This window comes from Malania oleifera, chromosome 12 (assembly GCF_029873635.1).
Source record: "Malania oleifera isolate guangnan ecotype guangnan chromosome 12, ASM2987363v1, whole genome shotgun sequence".
In the NCBI taxonomy this organism is placed as follows: domain Eukaryota; kingdom Viridiplantae; phylum Streptophyta; class Magnoliopsida; order Santalales; family Ximeniaceae; genus Malania; species Malania oleifera.
The window spans coordinates 39,924,340-39,944,084 of record NC_080428.1 but is presented as its reverse complement, the minus strand read 5'-3'; the positions used below and the strand labels follow the sequence as shown (position 1 = coordinate 39,944,084).

General features: G+C 35.7%; 1 protein-coding gene across 2 annotated transcripts in view; it reads right to left on the bottom strand.

The window, feature by feature from the left end:
- The window catches only part of LOC131144952 (uncharacterized), a 57,151-nt gene extending 38,939 nt beyond the window's left edge, over positions 1–18,212 (bottom strand). Inside the window, exons 1-2 of one of the 2 annotated variants that reach the window (XM_058093938.1) lie at positions 17,967–18,212; positions 1,693–2,724 (exon numbers count right to left, since the gene is read on the bottom strand). In XM_058093938.1, coding sequence (XP_057949921.1) covers positions 1,693–2,400 — 708 coding nt within the window. In that variant the 5' untranslated portion in view covers positions 2,401–2,724; positions 17,967–18,212. The remainder of the gene's footprint in view (positions 1–1,692; positions 2,725–17,966) is intronic. The other variant, XM_058093937.1, reaches the window with a different exon arrangement.
- Positions 18,213–19,745: the final 1,533 nt, after the last annotated feature.

The following is a 19,745-nucleotide window of genomic DNA, read 5'->3' as shown; positions in this document are numbered from 1 at the left end:
AAAAATGGGGACTGAGAAGGGTTCACAATAGTCAAGAATGTCTTAAAAATAAAATGAAGAAAATAGTAGCTGACAAATTGCAGGAGTCCAAGCCTTTAGAGCAGCCTCTCCTTGCAAATATGTTAAAGATTGGGTCCATATCCAAATCACCTTTCCAGGACCCTATGGCGGCGGTGGGACTAGTATATATGTATAAACCAAGTGTGTGTGTCTGTGGAGAGAGAGAGAAAGGGAGCACTATTTAAATGATAGTAAAATAATTTTGAAGATAGAAAAAGGAGAATCCAGATCAGATTGTATAAACTTCCCCACTAAAACTGAATTTTAGCATGTGCTTAATGTAGTAAATAAAACCCTGTGATAATGTGTAGCAAACCGTTCCTAATGATAACAAATTGTGCATTATTGGTCACTCGATCATGTTTGTTGCAGTGCATTGAAGAAAGTTACACTCGCTACATGCAACTTAAAATCATAGAATTATTAATTTTTCAATATAAATCTGCCATGCAACAAGATTTAGGCTCCCTGACTGACAGATCAAATTTACTAGATAGATAATATATGTCAAAAATTATATGTCATTGATAATAAGGCACTCCGGACTTAACTTGTGAGAGTATTTTTATGCAATTGATCTGTTTTAGATTGTTGAGACCCATTGAATGAAACTTGAGTTTTGAAATATTAATCCACTAAAAATGAGCCAATAGTTAGATGATCCTGTTTATGATTCAGACATGGATTCCCAGTGGATATTTTTTTGAAGCAACATAAATTCCTAATTGAGGATGTGTACGGCATGGCCCAGTAGAAATAGGATCATCCACCCTGCATTTTTGGGGCATTTAAACCACAACCACCCCAACCACCACTTACCTATTCAAAAAAACTATCAAATATAAAACTTAAGAAACAGCTCCAAGGCTTTGAAAAATTAGATAGCCTTTCATATTTGTTGGAAACAGTTTGAAATAAGTCCACTAGCAGACACCCAACTGTTTGACATGGGATTTACATGTTGCAAGTCAGAGGTCCAAACCTTGGAATGGGGTGAAGAGAGATTAGGGAAGGGGGATGGTGCTGCACCACTGCCCCCTACCCCCCCCCCCCCCCCTCTTCCAGTGGTGGTTGTGTAGCCTGGGCTCAGTGGGCATCCCAATGGACCACTAAAAAAAACAAGTTGATAGAATTATTTTTAAAAATTAAATAAATAATCACAAACTATGTAAGAGTTCTTATATGACAAGAATAAGAATAAGAAACAGAGTACAAAAAGATAAAGAGACAAGTTGGTGACATAAATTATACTAAAATTATTGCGAAGAAATTACAGTATCCATATTTTCAGTTTAATAAACCAAAGGTTTCTGTTTTCCCCAGGCAAGTTGCAATTACAAATTAGAAAAATGGTTCTAGAGCCTAAAAACTTTTTATGTTTTTTCATGTTAGGTATAACATATTGAGAACATTCTATTGAGATCAGAAAAATGTTTACAACTTCCCAGAATCCCATTCACCATACTATGTCTATTATTAACCTCAAATAACTTACAGCACTTATTTTGATTGTCAAAACATCACCAAAGGGCATGCTGATAATCATATGATCCTTAATAACTATAATAAAATAATTCATTAAAAAAAATATTCAACTAAGAGATGAGACAATCCTCATATTGAACAAGCTACCTCATATAGAAGGTATTTCATCCTCTCACTTATTAGCCGACTTTCATCTCTCAAAGCAACGCTGATGGCAGGATGTAACCATTGAGCATTTTGAAGCCATGTACTGATGAACTGGTGACTTGCAGACACATGGCACCACCATGTGGGCCCTTCTGGTCGCTCCCAGTAAGGAGCTGCTAAATCAGCAACAGTAAGATCATCTTCATCCATGAACTCAAACTGCTGTGAAGCCCAGCCAGAATTGATTTGCACCAATTGAACAAGCTCAGAAATTCTCGCCCACCCAATTGGTACCCAATGACCACGTGAGAATCTTTCCATGTTTTTAAAAGAGTGTGATTCATAGGTCTGATTATCTTTGAGGGCATCTAAAGAAATAGTCTGACTGCTCCCTGTCTTAGCACAGGATACAGACTCCAGTGAAGTATTCCCCTCCATTTTTGGCGCAGAAGCTTCAATTAGTCCACAGGTATGCACTTGTTTCTCTGAATTATCCCCATCTGTTTGTCCTGTGCTATGGATCTTGGAATAAGAGTTTGACCCCATTGTCTTCCTATCACTTTGGACAAACTCAAAAGCACAAATAAGTCCATCTGTCCAAAGATCACAGCCAGGCATGGCATCTTTAGCACAGTGACTTCCATCACCCTCAGGTTTTTTCATTTTATTGGCCTTTAAAATAGGGCAATCAGCACCTACATCACTCATTTTTTATTTCACATATGTGAGGCCCTCAGAATCTCAATACTCAATCATGTGGCAATTGTGTTTTTGCTTGGTGACTGAAAATCAATGTCTTAAGAAGGGTGAGCGCATGAAAAGAATTAGAAACATAACTCTTCATAGGAGTCTATCTTCTGATAAATGCCACATTTGGCATTTTTTGCCTCAAAACTCAAGCTGCATGTTCAAAAACTCATGTTGAAACTGGTTATCAAGGAACACATATTCAAACACAAGAAATGGAGCATTAGGTATTACAACTTGTGTTGATTAGCAGTGTAAAGCTGCAATTCAGTCTTTCAACCCATGCTGCAAAGTTCAAAAACACAAAAGGATAAATAAGATACAACTATCCCTCAGGAAGTTCAAGATAGCTCACAAGAAAATTACATCTGTAACACCACAGGAATTTGATGGCCATTAGAAAATTATTTATAAATAGTAACTAGTTAAGATTTGATATCCAGATTCAACACTACAAAACAGCAAGATAGAATAAAAGACAATTTAGGCATGAACCACATTGAGGTGGGGCAACACATGTCTGAACTCTGTATGTGTGTGATGATTTGTGTGGGAATCCTCCTTTGGGGAGATTATTAATAGCACCTCTCCTAAAGTTTCCTTGTGGATGTAGAATTTAAAGTAGTTTCATCTTCCTTTACGCACAGCTTTGGGAGGCAAAATAAGCATGCATAAATTATTAAATTTGCATGCCTTATTTTGGAGTTTAAATGAGTGTCAGCTGCAATAGAAGAGTACGTGCATGTGTATGTGTTCCCTAAGCCAACAATTAAAACTAACAAGAAGGAGATGGACCTCAGAGAAGACACATTTGATTTCAGGGCTCAAACATGCAGAGCAGGAAAATAGGTTGCTGTTCAGACTTCAAAGTTCAAACATGACGACCAAGGAACAGGGTCGATTGGACTTGGTATTTTCTCCACAGTTCACTGTTTCTTTGTACATTATTTCATTAGTGGATGTATGCAATATACTTTGCAGAACCATGTTAAATCTACTTTATCTTTGTGTTCATTTATTGCTGTAAAATTAAATTATAATTGGATCTTGATGTGGCAAAGCTTTGGTGCAACAATGAGCATCCAAGCTATGGTACATTCTCACTTAGCAACCCTAAGATTTGTAACATGGAAGAGAAATAACAACCCCTATGTGGTTTTTTAGTTCCTGGCAACACCAAAATGCAATCTATTTATGTTTCAGAGCTCAGTGGCAACAACGATAGGCATTGTTACAAATCTGAAATGAATTGAAGTTTTAATGAAGAAAATAAAACACTTTAGGTTTAGAGAGGGAGATGAGAAAGAAGAAAAGATTATAGGGAGAAGACCAGTTGGCAGTCCCCTGGAGCTTATCTACAGCTCTAGGTATGCCCTCTTTATATATTAATGACTAGAGAAGTAATCCCACTTCATGGCAGGCCAATTTAAGCAAATAAACTATAAGAACATAGTACAACAAACAACAATAACAAGCCTTAAGTCCCACCAGGTGGGGTTGGCTACATGGATCCTTTTCCACCAATTCATCCGATCGAGAGAGTTTTCCTCTATTAGATTAAGGGATATTAAATGCTTCCTCATTACCTCATTCCAAGTTATTTTAGGTCTACCCCTACCCCTTTTCATGCTAGAAACAATAAATAACTCACTCCTCCTCTTACGTGCTCTACTAGGCTTGCATTTCAAATGCCCAAACCATCTAAGCTGCCCCTCCCTCATCTTGTTTTCAATCCGTGATATACCTAAATTATTCGTATATGCTCATTTCTTACTTTATCTTTTAATGTTAAACCACTCATCCACCTTAACATCCTTATTTCAGCAACTTTAACTTTTTGCATATATTACGTCTAGTTGCCCAACATTCTGAACCATAAAGCATAGCTGGCCTTATAGCCGTCTTATAAATTTTCATTTTAATTTTAAGGGTATTCTACGATCACACAACACACCTAACGCACTCCTCCATTTTACCCAACCTGTTTTAATTCTATGTACTCCATCTTCTTCAATTTCCCCTTCAGCTTGCATAATAGGTCCAAGATATCTAAATCTATTAGCATTATTAATCTCTTGATTATCAAGTTTAATCTTCTCTCTGTTGCTACTCCTTACATTACTGAAATTATAGTTCATATATTCTGTCTTATTTCTACTTATCCTAAACCCTTTAAACTCTAATGTGGCTCTCCAAAGTTCTAGCTTAGATTTCACTCCGCTCCAACTACAATCAATCAACACAATATCATCTGCAAACAACATACACCAAGGGGTCTCTTTTAGATATTCCTAATAAGTTCGTTAATTACTAAAGCAAAAAGATAAGGACTCAAAGTAAAACCTTGATGTACATCTATTGCGAGTAGAAAACAGCTAGATTCCCCTGGGACAGTCCTAATGCCAGCCACTACTCTATCATGCATATCCTTAATGACCTCAGTATATCGATTGCAAACCCCCTTCTTTCTAAGACCCATCAAAAAATTTCCTAGGTACTCTATCATATGCTTTCTCTAAGTCAATAAAAACCATGTGCAAATCCCTCTTCTTTCTCTTAAACTTTTTCATTAAACTTCTCAAAAGATAATTAGCTTCCGTTGTTGATCTCCCAAGTATAAAACCAAATTGATTTCTTGAAATTCTCGTTCTAGTCATATTCTATGTTCAATTACCCTTTCCATAATTTCATCGTATGATTCATAATCTTAATTCCACGATAGTTATTACAGTTTTAAATATCACATTTGTTTTAATACAAAGGTACTAACGTACTTTTCCTTCATTCTTTTGACATTTTCTTGATTTTTATAATAGTGTTGAATAGATTGGTTAAACAAATAATTCCTTTATCCCCTAAACAATTCCAAACTTCAATTGGTATTTTATCTGATCCTATAGATTTCCCATTTCTCATTTTTTTTAATGTCATCTTAACTTCAAGAACTCTAACTTTACGAATAAATCTCCTATTTTTAGTCTTCTCATTTGTCACTTCCAAGTTCAATCTTTCATTTTGATTTTTCATTAAACAACTTATCAAAGTATCTTTGCCACTCCTTTTTTTTCTTTTTTTGTCTTCCTCTCTATTTAAGACATTATCATTCTTGTCCTTTATACATTCTACATCACCTAAATCTTTGCATTTTCTTTCTCTAGATCTAGCAAGTTTATAAATGTCCTTTTCTCCTTCTTTTGTATCTAGTTAGTATATAAAGTATCATAAGCTCTATATTTAGCTTCACTGATAGTCTTTTTTCATTTTTCTCGCTTCTTTATATCTTTCAAGATTTTCTATATTTCTACAACTTTTCCATATTTTATATCAATTTCTTTTTGTCTAAACGGCTTTTTAGACTTCTTGATCCCACCACCAACTTTCTTTACAACCAGAGTATCTTCTTTTGGACTCACCTAAAACCTCTTTTGCTATCCTTACGATAGCATTAACCATTTTATTCCAAACCGTATTTTCATCTACCTTATCTTCTACTGTCCACCCACACTCTTTGGTCATTTTATCTTTAAATTTTACTATATTATCTCCCTTCAAGTTCTACCATCTAGTCCTCTTTTGTTGATTTAAGCTACTCCATATCTAAGACTCTATGTTGTGTAGCCATACTTTCATCAGAGATAACTTTACAATCCTTACAAGATAGACGATCTCTGTTCCTAGTTAAGAATAAATCTATATGACTTTTATTATACCCTCTCTTGAAAGTTATTAAGTGTTCTTCTCTTTTTATAAAACAAGTATTCAATATAACCAAATCGTAAGGCGTAGCAAAATCTAAGATTGTATTCTCGACCTCATTTTTATCTCCATATCCATGGCCTACATGTATCCTCTCATATCCTATATTATCCTTTCCAATATGACCATTTAAATAAGCTCCTATGAATGTCTTTTCAGACATTGGTATCCCTTGTATAATACTATCCATATTTTCCTAAAATTATCTTTTAAGATTTTCTGCTAAGCCTATTTGGGGAGCATATGTACTAATGATGTTCACTATCTCCAAGCCTAAAGCTATCCTGATTTTAATTATCCTATCCCCTATTCTTTTAAGATCTACTACATTATCTTTTAGGTCTTTGTCTACAATAATTCTGACTCCATTTTTATGTTTCTCTTTACTAAATTACCAAAGTTTAAGTCTTGATTTTTCAATTTCTCTAACTTTCTCTCCTGCCTATTTGTCTCTTTTCTAAACATTATTTCCACTATTTCCATACTTTTACCTATAAGATTCCCTATATTCTAAGTTGCTAATCTAATATTAGTTTCTTGCGCTAACTTATTAACCCTCTCCCTTTTATACTGACTCGGTATATTCCCTTGACCTCTTTTAAATTCTTTCAAAGATTTCTTGACTTCTTGTTGATTTAGCAATCACACAAAATTCAATGCTCTTTTATTCAATCCACAACCACACAATCAATCAACCAAACTTTAAACCATTCAACCACAATATATTCAATCAATCAAATCATTCAATCAAGAAAGCTTTAGAACAATACTCTGCTTTTGTTAACAGCCCTATGTATTTGATTCAAGCCCTGTAGTAATGAAACTTATTTCTTCAATGCAAACCACAACTCAAATTCCCAACAACTAAGAATTTAAATAAACTCTTAGTTAATTTGTCTTTGGGTGTTAATCAATCAATGTACTCCCTTTAAGGTTTCCGCAAAGTATTGATCAACCAACGTACTCCCTTCCAATTTCCAACTGCAATCCCAAATCAAAATTAAACTTAAGTTTACTTAATTTTCAAATTACGTAGTATATAAGATTAAGAAATTAAATCATCCACGTAGTTTATATGTTTGCTAGAAATTAAAGAGAGTAACAGAGAGAGTGACACCGGATTTTTACGAGGTTCAGCTTAACCCCAGCCTACGTCCTCGCCTTTGGCAAACCACCAAAGGATTCACTAAACCAGTTCCTTTCAAGGCGGAACAAAACTGTTACACACTCCTTCAATATGCAAGAGCACCGCCTCTCCAAGTGATACCCCACACTCGGTCACTCCTTTAATAGGCTAAAGCTGCACCTCTCCAAGCGATACTCCACGCTTGGTCAACAATCCAACAACCTGGAATCGTCCAAGAACTACAAGAGTATGAAATAAACGCTGCATACAAAAACACTCTCAAACATAGCAGATTAGTACAATATTTAACACTATGTACTTCAAAAATTTAAATATCACAATGAAATAGAATTGAGGCTCAAGATAAGAGATCACCAATGGTTCTTTAGTGATTGGGAAAACTTAGTATTAGAACCGTAGGCTTATGAATCAGCAGCAATTCAGATGAATTCTCCCAGATGGAGTGTGAGCAAGAAAGAGCTTTGTGAGAGATTGAGAGTTGAATGCTTGAATGTTGTGTGATTGCTTGTGATTTGATTTCTTGGGTTTAAAGGAGTATTTATAGACTTTTTAGGATGAGATTCCTTGTTTCCCAAGTTACTTGAAGTGTCCACAAATTTTTGATAACGTTCATATTTGAAAAACTAATTTTTAGAATTTTTCTGTTGAAGTTCAAAATTTGAATTCCCGTAGGGTTAGTCAGCTGGACAGGCAACTGGGTAGGTATTTTTACAGGGTCAGACGGCTGAGACCTTTCTGTCTGCCAGAAATTTAATTCCATTAAATTGTCAGTTGGCTGACTGATCTTAGTTTAAAATTGTCAGTCAGCTAGGCAGATATTCAACTTGATATATTCGTCAGTCGGCTGGGAAAATTCAGTGTATTCTGGTCAGTCGGCTAACCAGTAAATTTTTTCAAAACTTCTTATTTTTTAAGAATTTAAACCTTTTGTTATTTGAAAAACTTGAATGTGGCTTTTCAAAAATACTTTCCAAAGTCTTAAAAAACTGGTCTCTAAGTCTATATTTAACCCTAAAAGAGTTTCAAAAATATTTCAAAAGATATTTAAAATATGAAGCACTTATATAAAGACTTCTAGGACTTTGGACATTCTTGGCGCTTGAGTCTTTATGCTTGTCTTTTGAGCTCTCTTACTTTGCTTTTCTTTGGCTCTCTTGTCTTCAAACTTTAAACTTTTAGCACATTCTCTTTAAAATCCACACTCTCATGATCTTCAAGCTTTAATAGATATCATCTTTGCATCTATGCTTTGACTCATTTTTGTGACTCATCTTTAAAATTCTCATTCTTAAATTCTGAAATATCATTACTTAACCAAATATGTTAAGTTCCACTTGTTTGTTAGCAACAAAACAAGATGTTAAGCCTCGTAAGGCCAACATAACCTTAGCTTGTTACAACATTTAGATAAGGAGAGTTTAAATAAAGACTTTGTTGAAACATCTCCCAATTGATGCACAAATTTCTTGGAGTCTTGACTATTGACAACCTTCTCCAAAACAACATCCCTCACAAAGTGAGGGTCAACCTCAATGTTTTTGTCCTCCAATGAAACACTAGGTTGCTGGCAATGTAAATGACAGCTTGATTATCACAAAACATATTTAGACTTTGTTACAAAGAAGTCTATGAGAAGACAAAACACATTATCAAAAAATAAATCTAGACTTTGTTACCAAAAAGTACGAGCAAAACTAGATCTTGCTACGCTCGTTTGTTTCTTGCTACACCATGTAACATGATTACAACCCACAAAGCTACAATATCTAGCAGTAGACCTTAGATCTTCAACGTAGCTAACCCAATTACATACAAATAACCCATGATCTCATAGTTTCTATTACATTTATTTATTATCAGGATAGCTCTTGAGATACAAAAAAATTCTGAAAATAAAATCCCACCTCTATCAAGAGAGCTTTTGAGATACCACAAAATTCTATAAACAACATCTCTTTGTGCCTACTTAAGATTTTCCACAAACTAAATCCCCACACCCACAACAAATGACATATCAGATCTAGTGGCAATCAAGTAGATAACCATCCCTCTATGGCTACTTGAGATTTTCCAAAAACTAAATCACTACAGCCACAACAAATGACATGTCAAATCTAGTGGTAGTCAAGTAAATCAACCTTCCAACCCACTACGTGCATCAATAATTGTCTTCGAAATCTGTTCCAACAACCCTAGAAGACTTCATGTTAGTATCCATCTACATACTAGTCTCACTAAGCAAGTCCACGTTATATTTTCATTGAGAAACGTTCACCCTTTCTTATGCTGTAAAATCTCAATGGCAAGAAAGATACATAAGAATACCCATGTCCTTGATTTGAAATTTTTGTTTGAAGCTAAGTGTTTTACATCTGCAATCCAGTTCTAGTCAATGCAAGTGATAATGATATCAACATAAAATATTAGTACCACACCTTTTTACGTAAAGAGTAGCAGTAGATAAAACCAAACACAAAGATCACCTTACTAAATTCATCAAACTAAGCTCGAGGAGACTAATCAAGACCATAAATGGCCTCATGCGACCTGCATGACTTCCCCACTCTCCTGTTAAGCAACATATCCACAAGGTTGCTCCATTTACACCTCTTTTTTGCCCAATACAAGAAGGCATTCTTCACATCCAACTAGTATATGGGCCAACCACAATTAATTGCAAACAAGATCAATACACAAACAAAATGTAACCACTAATAGGGAAGGTCTTAAAATAATCAATACCATATGTTTAGGTGTACCCTTTGGCAATCAATTAAGAATTAAGTCATTCGATTAAATTGGAAGACACTGTGTTGACTCAATGACACCTATGTCCTATGTTCCTTGAGTGGTCAGGGTATGCGATTATGGATCCATTGCATGCTTTAACCCAAGGTTACCAGCACTTCAACATGTGAGGAAGGGATTGAAACAAATGAAATAGACAAGGCAAAGGATCACATGGTACTAGGGATGTACAAAAATTACAAGAAAATCGAAAATAGGACCAAGACCAAACCATTAAGGAGTTTGGTTCAGTTTCTCGGTTTCAATTTTAATTAGCATAAAAATATTTCAATTTTGGTTTTGGTCTTACAAGAAAATCAAGCCAAAAAACCGATCTATAAACTGATTTTTTAACGTATTCACACTTATCTACATTTTAATATATTCCTATGTTTATTATATACATGTTTGAAATTATAATTTTAAATTTGATTTGTTACATCAGCATTTGGAGTTTTAGTGGTAACATTGTACAAAGGATGGGTGAGGTTTTTTATAAAGGAGAGGCTTTCCCATTTTACTGATTTTCAATGTGGGACTAGGGAAACAAGGGAGAGGAAGACATGCGCCCAACTGCCCACTTGCTTTTGTGTATTGCTGGGAACATTTGTCCCACATTGCCTAAAAGAAGGAAGGGAAGACCCTTCATCCTATTATAAAAGTGCACCATTTTTATTTTCATCTTGTGCTTTGGCTCAAAATGGGTCCTGGCCTTCATGTTCCTTCAGGGATTTAAGACATTTGGGGTTTATGTTTAGGTTGGGCATGATGTTTTGTTTGGACATGCTGTCCAAGTTTTTAAGATTTAAAGCTTTACAAAACTGAGGGAAAAAAAATCTGAACCTCTAAACTGTTATGAGTTTAAATAGAACCGACGGTTTATAGTTTGATTTTGGTTTTCAAATGTAAGAACTGATTATTATGGTCCAATTATCAGTTTTGGGTGAAACCAAACCATATAGAATAGATTACAGCCCTACAGAGTAAAAGGAAGGTGAAGAATTGAAGCATAATGAGCAATAGGAAAAGCTACTAAGGGCAGCTAAGAATAAGATTGGGTACCTTTTTGGTCAGTAACAGGAAAATCAACATCATGTTGGGATTCATCAACTCTTGTTTCTATGAGTTAAACACCAATGGATTGGGAAAAGGGGTGGAAGTTTCCCCCGGAGGAATGAGGGTAGAAGCAGGAAGATTAATGCACAAAGGGGAGATGGAAAGTTGTTAATGGACTAAAAACATATTCATCTAAGAAGGACACGACACTTGAGAAATAAGGCATCCCCAAAAAAAGTGATGACATTATCATAGTTCCTACGAGTGTGGGGATCATAACATCTATATCCTTTTTGAGTTCTCGTGCATGGAATAGACACACAACACGAGGAGAGAAAACTTGTTCTCATCAGTATGTGCAACAAGAACAAGCATGTGCACCCAAAGACACAAGGCACAATAGAGAATAGGTGTCTCTAGGTGTGTGACGAAGAAGGGAATTTCCTTCCCTCTCCCACGAGAATGCTGGAGACATGCTATAAGGCAAAACACATGCTCTAAGGAGAGCATCAATCAAAAAGATTTTAGGAACATGCATGTAGAAGAGTACAGAATGCTATAAGGCAAAACACATGCTCTAAGGAGAGCATCAATCAAAAAGATTTTAGGAACATGCAGGTTGAAGAGTACAGACCATGCAATGTCAAGTAAATGTTATGTACACATGATGATTGATGTATAGTCCCTTTGGCCAAGCAAGAAAGATTGAACCACATTTTGAACAAAGTCAAGTGCATTATCAAATGGAAAATTGAATACCAAAGCCAAACTGAGTTTTTATTTCTTGGTAGAGTTGAGTGAATAGACTAAGAAATTTAGGCTTGTCATTTACAAATAGATATAGGCCACACAAGAAAAATCATCCACAGAGGAGATGACCAATCCAAATTCTCGACTCTACATGCACCTCAAATATTTGAATGAATAATAGAAAACAATGATTTACCATAAAACTTGACTTCCGGCAGAAAAGAAATCCTAATGGGCTTCCTAATTGGCATCTTCAGCACTCAAAACAAGAAATGAACTTGAAGAAGGGGAAAAATTGTTGAGTTTTTTAAGTGATGGCTAACCCAAACAAGTGTCTATATTAAAACAATACAAGCCATCCTTCGCAAGCCCTCCACCAAACCAACGTAACCAAACAATAGCAACCTGAAAGTATGAAATCATGGGTTTCAAGGATCACAAATTAGGACTGCTTGTCGTATGGGAGAAGGCACCTAAATCAATTACCTAAGGCAAGGAGGATGAAGAGTCAAGAAGCCTTGTACTTGAATGGGCCATAATAGCACTAGATGTAGAAGACCCAGTCTAGAGTTGTTGAACCATGTGGACAAGATTGATATACTCTTCTTGATACACAATAGATGATGTACTAAAGTCTCTATGGAGTGGCCAAGAGTAGTCAAAGTGTCAACAGTAGAATCACCTTAGGCAAGAGATTTATTGGCCTAAATTGGTTCCCCATGGAGATCTCAATAGCAACTAACAATATGGTTCTCCTTGCCAAAAATACGAGAATTGTCACGATGAACTCCTCATCCTTATACGCTACCTTTGCGATTGTCACCATCTAAACCTTGTTTTTTCCTCCAATACTTCCTTTACCATGGTTTGAGCCAAATCCAACCATAGTTGAACTACTATAGGAAAAAGCTTAAGAAGAGTGGACAAAGTCATCTTTAATGATCCATTGGATTTTAGCATAAGTTGTAGTCATGGATGGTATGGATTCACTAGTAAGACTCTAGGTGGGTTGAAGCTTAGGAATGATCTTTGGTAGATATTGAGTTCCTTCTACATACCCTTGAGAGAGCTATAATACTTATTGATGGATCTACCTTAGTCATATTTGACAAACTTCTCATACAAGAGAAAAGCACAGGTTTGACTTCTATATTCTGAGAAGCTTTCACGAAGATAATTCCATAAGGCACTAATTGTTCTACAAAACATCACATTTGCACAATCCGTGGCTCCAAGCTATTCCACAACCACACAAGCAATATGTCATTCTCTATCATCTTGACTTCATAATCCAAGGAATTTAGAAATGGAGGAGAATGCACCACATACTTGGACTTCCTTTTTTCTTTAATATATACTTGAACTACCTAAGACCACAACAAGTAGTTGAAGGATCCGACCAATTTAATGGATGTATTTGAATGTTAAGAGTAACAGAAATCCTTGTAATTTGGAGATGGAGGGGAATGCAACAAATACTTGGACCTTCCTTTTGTGGTAATATACACTCTCTCCTAAGATCACCACATGTAGTTGGAGGATCCAACCAATTGGCTGTAACAATGCAGAATTAGGTAGCACATAGTAGCACAAAGCAACACTCTAGAACTTCAAAGGTCCAGAACTTCAAGAGGCAGATATGACTATAGAATTGAGTTATCCTAGGAGGAATCATAGACACATAGTTCCCAATACCTGAGTCGGCTTTAACCACACAAAACAGAGTAGACCACAACTAAGAAATGCAGATGGTTAAACAATAGTACAAACACTCAATTAAAAAAACAGGCAGAAGCTAAAAGCATATGTAGGCATGACCACGAGACACCAACATCATAACAGTATCATCACTCGACAATCAATAAGAGGAAACATCAGAAGAACAATAGGAGTCCACATGAAATAGCATGTGAAAGTCTTTACATCAACAAGCTACGAGCTACCACAAGCCAAACACATCCACAAGAGTTGCTCATAACTATGAAGAAGAGATGTGTTGATCTAGTTTGGCTCCTAAGAGGGGGTCGAATTGGGTGAATTTAGAACTTGAGATCAATTTAGCTATTTACTAGTAATGAGAATTATATCAAAACTTAGCTTGGATAGGTAATCAAGATATATTCAATGAAGGTTTCAAAACAATATTTAGATCAAGCATGTACTAAATCAATTAATAAGACAATGAAATCGAATCATAGGATCAAGGCACAAAATAGAGAAGGGAATAGAGTGACAAGCAAGATTTGCAGTGATTCAATCACTTAACCTACATCCACTCCAAAAACTAACTAGTTTGAGCTTTCCACTAATACATTTAGTATTACATGAACCAGAACACACATCGTAATTGTTGGACAACCACCAACAACACGTGGCTCAACACCAGGGTCAACATAGCCCTCTAGAGCCAAAACAACCTGAATACAACACGGCTCATTGGCCAAACTTAGTGCCACAGCACTAGGAACACCATAGTCCCACCAGAATTGCACCTAAAAACACGAGTGCCTCAGCACTCGGGACACCACAGTCCCATCAGGTTTACACCCAAATCCAATAACAAGTAAAGTAAGCCTTTAAGGTCATTTCCAACTCACACACATGGTCTGAATATTAGAATTTGTGAACTTAGAGAGCCTTTATCAAGGTCTAAACCTATCAGGCAAAAAAAAATGTCAAGAACCTTCAAATCAAAATTAAAAACGAAGTGGACAATAAACATGAAAGAATGGCAACATGATAATCTTCAAGATAGTGTAAATTGATCCACTTTGTTCATACTGGTTGTGCTCATATTTATAGATGTCACTAGGTTCCTCTTTGTGTAACATCTTTTATTCAGCAATTAATTTCCAACAGTCATGAAGATCCATGTAAATGGTTTAACAACTAAGTATGGAAACTTCCATATGTTGACAAATCTTCCTTGCCTTCTAAATTCAAAGTTTGAGTCTTTGGAGTGCTTGTCAAGGAGTAGCAACATCTGTTTAAGATTTCAATCAACACAGATAATATCAGAATTAATTCACATACCAACGATTTAGTGAGTTGATTGCTACACATCTCCAAATGAACATTAGTTCAATTGTGCATCTGTAAATACATTTGTAATCTCATCTGCAAATGCATCTATAATATCGTCTATAAATGCATTTTTAAATTCATCCATAAACTCATATGTAAATGCATTTGTAAACTCATTTTTAAATGCATCTGTAAAAGCATTTATAAACTCATCTGTATTTACCAAATGTTAGAGCACAATATATATCAAACATATGTAATGAATCATGCTTATCAACCAATTTTTTCGCTCATCAAAAGTTAACTCTAACAAGATGAAACCTTAAACAACTCCCAAACTAGAGAAGAGATACCTATTTTAAGAGTTGACAAGGGACAAGCAGAAAGGAATAGAAGTGGATGCATATGCTTCTAGCTCCTAGAATCTCGCTACAGGAAGAAAGTAAGTTTCTTTGTCCACCCGTCCAATCTCCTGCACCTCCTCAAACCTCCTTTCCCCAGCCTTTGCCCTTGGAGCCACATCATTTTGACAGCTAAGGTTCCTTTCCAGGTTCATTTTTTCTCCTAGACAGTGACTCTTAACAAGATTAACACACGACTCGTCAAAGATTTCAAGGTCCTCAAGCCTAACATGTTTGTGATGTGCCATGAGCCCTTTGAAATTAATACTCACCTCTTCCTTCATTGCAAGATGGCATCTCAAATTTAGAATGCTTTTCTTTCTTGTTTTGGTGAAGCTTGGGTGTCTCTACAGGCAGATGGCAATTTCATGTTGGTGAGATATTGGGGTTCAAGCAAAAGTAGGAAGGGAGGAGCACTTTAGCATAATGCAGTTTTGGCTATTTTGTGGACCTATGGATGAATGCGAGAATTTACAAGGATTGTACAACTTCATCTTGTTTGTTGTGGGAAGAGCAATGTACTTGGCCTCTTCTTGGGTCCATTCCTTTGGGTTTTTTTGGGGTGTTCCAGTGCCTAACCTAGTTAGTGATTGGAAGACAGCATTATAGTAATTCCCTGTTCCACTGTTCCCTTTTGGGCAGCTGTTAATGCATTTTTTCTAATCCATAGAAAAAAAAAGGCGGGAGAGAAGAGACCAGAGGAACAAGACAAGTCAGCAATCTCCTAGAGCTTATGTGCAGCTCCAGGTCTGCCCTTTTATATATCATTAATAATTGGATGCGAGGAACAAAAATACTCCTACTCATACCACCTAATTACCAAAATAACATATTATCTTCTAACAAGAATGACATAAATTTAGCCAATGGGCAATGGGGTGCTTACCCATATGCAAGATAAAAATCATTTACAAGACACTCCAAAAAATCTATGATATTCATATCAAAAATATATGCCACAGAACCTTAATGTAAGTGACCATTTGCTTTTAAAAGAAAACAAAGAATTTTCACTTTCTCTTAACAAGTTCTTTAATTCCTCTACCTCTACAACATCCCTTTTTGAGGAATTTGTACCAGTTATTCCTTTTCTTACTTTCTAACAAAAAAAGGGCAGCCCGGTGCAGAAAGCTCCTGTGTATGTGAGGTCCATGGAAGGGGCGGACCACAATGGGTCTATAGTACGCAGCCTTACCTTGCATTTTTGCAAGAGGCTGTTTCCACGCATTGAGTGTGCATGTGGATGCGTCTCTATGTTGCACATCATGAGTGTGTTGTGTGCGTGCGTGCGTGTGTGTGTGTGTGTGTGTGTGTGTGAGAGAGAGAGAGAGAGAGAGAGAGAGAGAGAGAGGGAGAGAGGCGGGAAGGGAGCTCTACCAGAGGATATTTTAGTCTCAATACTTGAATCTGAGTCATGCTCTTAGCTTAGAGCAATTAATGTCATTTGGGGGTAAGCTGACCTAACCCTCGTGATGTCTCAATGCTCAAATCAATATTAGTCCCACATGCACATATACATGCGAATAGTTTCTGTGATGATGAAAATTAGTAAAACGCATAAAATTCTTCTATGAAATTTTAGAAATGGTTAATAGACGTAATAATATAATTTTTAGGACTAATATATACAAATTAAATACATCTATATCGTGTATAAGGTACAATAGTTGTTATATAATGTGTATTAAACATATTCGTAACATAATATGTGTCTTAAACATATTTGGTTAATGTAAATGAAGTTCATAAACTAGTTAAATACTATCTATTACACAAATAAAGATGAATTTTGAGCCTATGATAAATTTCAGATGATTTGTTTAAATTTGGAAGGATACTATGTCAGATGGGAATTGAATGCCATTTCAATTCCAAAGGTTACGGAAAGTAAAAATTTTGACAGAAATTTCAACAATTTCGTGAAAACTTAAGACCATGGTGGAAGGTGGGAACTAAAGGAGTACCCCGCCCCCATCGTTGCAAGAAAATAGTAAAAAAGATAATAATTAAGCAACTTACAAACTGAATACCCATTCCAAAATTATTCAGTCATTTCACTTAATCTAATAATGGATTTATTCTAAGTTAGGCTTCCCCTGCTTCAAAACTCTGCAACAGTAGAAATTAATCCATACAGCAACTATTAGCATTTAATCAGTTCATATTTTGATTTTAATAGTCCTAAACACACCAACCATCCACTGCGCAAACAGCACTAACCATCACAACATCATTTCTAACTATTAACGTAAGAAATCTGAACCCTTGCGCCCAAACGGTCTCATTTTTAAGTTGCACTGCACATAAGTAACATACATTTTGACTGACAAGAAAAGAAAGTTTCAGTTTTTAAATGCACCACATGTGGATTTAGTATTCTAATGTGGATTTAGATTGTACTCATTATGTCGCCTAAAACGACGTCTTTTTGCATTCTAAATGTTAACCTACCGTCCGTTGGAATAACTGAGGGAAAGAAGGAATAAAGAATTGCAAGAGAACAAAAAAAAAAAAAAACACCCACACACACACAGAGACTAAAAGAATGACAAAGTCGAGATGGTAATTGAAGAATTCTTAGGATTTGGAAATGAGAGAAGACATACCAGCTCGCGATGGCCTTCCGCCGATTGAAATGCCCGTGAAGAGAGAGAGAGAGAGAAAGAGAATCAACGTGCAAAGGGAGCGGTGGTGACGGTCGGAAATGTGTGCGCGTCTTTTGCCGTTGGGACGGCAGTGATAATACGGTTGGACATGCGTACGGGTGCTCAGGGGGCGTTGGATTCAAGCAAATATTATTTCCTGGGAACATGCAGAAGACGCGTTTTAATTTGAGGGAAAAGAAGAAAGCCTTGACAAATTCAGATTTTTGTTATAAAAGATGCAAAAATAAATAAAGACAAGACAAAAATTTTACGTGATTCGATTATACCTATTCCACGAACAGATGGGATCAAAACTTCCCTATTACGGAAAGAATTATAATATGATATGGAACCGGCCGTATAGATCTTCTCTTTATCCCTTCTTCACTTTATCTCTCCACTTCTCTTATCCTCAACTTACATGTAAGCATTAAATGTGTGTTTCAAATGAGTATGGATAGTTAAACATTTATTGGAAGGAAAATCTAAGGAGTGAAAGATGGGGAGACATACGCTTTATTAGTACAAACATATAGGATAGGTTCACATGAGACATGAATTAGTGTAGATATATGGGGCAGGTTCATAATTGACGTGGAGGACATCCACCTATACTGCATAATACTCCTCCTTGGATGAAACTCATATATTAACTCTTTTTGTTAAGATCTTTAAGATGTCTAATTCTGATAAAATGAACCAATTTCTTAAATGTTGTAGTAGATAAAGTTTTGGTGAACAAATCTGCTAGATTATCACTTGATCGGATCTGATGAACATTTATATCACCATTTTTCTGAAGTTCATGTGTATAGAAGAATTTTGGAGAGATATGTTTTGTTCTGTCACCTTTTATGTATCCTCCTCTTAGTTGAGCTATACATGCAGCGTTGTTTTCATATAAAATTGTTGGAATATCCTTGATTGATTAAAGATCACAATTTGCTTGGATATGATAAATTATTGATCTGAGTCGCATACATTCTTTACTAGCTTCATGGATAGCTAGTATTTCAGAATGATTGGAGGATGTTGTTGCAATCGTCTGTTTTACTGATTTCCAAGATATAACCGTTTTTCCGTAAAGAAATACATATCCAGTTTGAGATTTAGCATTGTGAGGATCAGATAGATATCCAGCATCTGCATATCCTACTAATTAAAATTTGGAATCAAATGAGTAGAATAGATCCAAATCAGATGTATCTCTTAAATAGCGCAGAATGTGCTTAATACCATTCCAGTGCCGCCGAGTAAGAGTAAAGTTGTCTTGCTAGTAAATTTATAGCAAATGCAATGTTTGATCTTGTACAATTGGCCAAATACATTAGAGAGCCGATAATACTTAAATATGGTACTTTAGGACCAAGTAATTCCTCCCTCTCATCATAAGGTCGAAAGGAATCTTTCTTAACATCAAGTGATTGCACCATCATTGGAGATTCCAAAGGATGAACTTTGTCCATATAGAATTGTCTTAATACATTTTCGGTATATTTAGATTGATGAACAATAATTCTGCCATTTACATGTCCAATCTGTAGGCCAAAATAATATTTTGTCTTTCCTAAATCCTTCATCTCAAATTCTGCCTTTAAATTATTAGCAGCTTTAGGGAGCTTTTCAGGAGTCTCGACTAAATTCAGATCATCAACATAAATAGCAATTATAGTAAATTAGGATTATGATCTTTTAATAAAAACACATGGATAAATTGGATAATTTATGAATCCCTTTTTC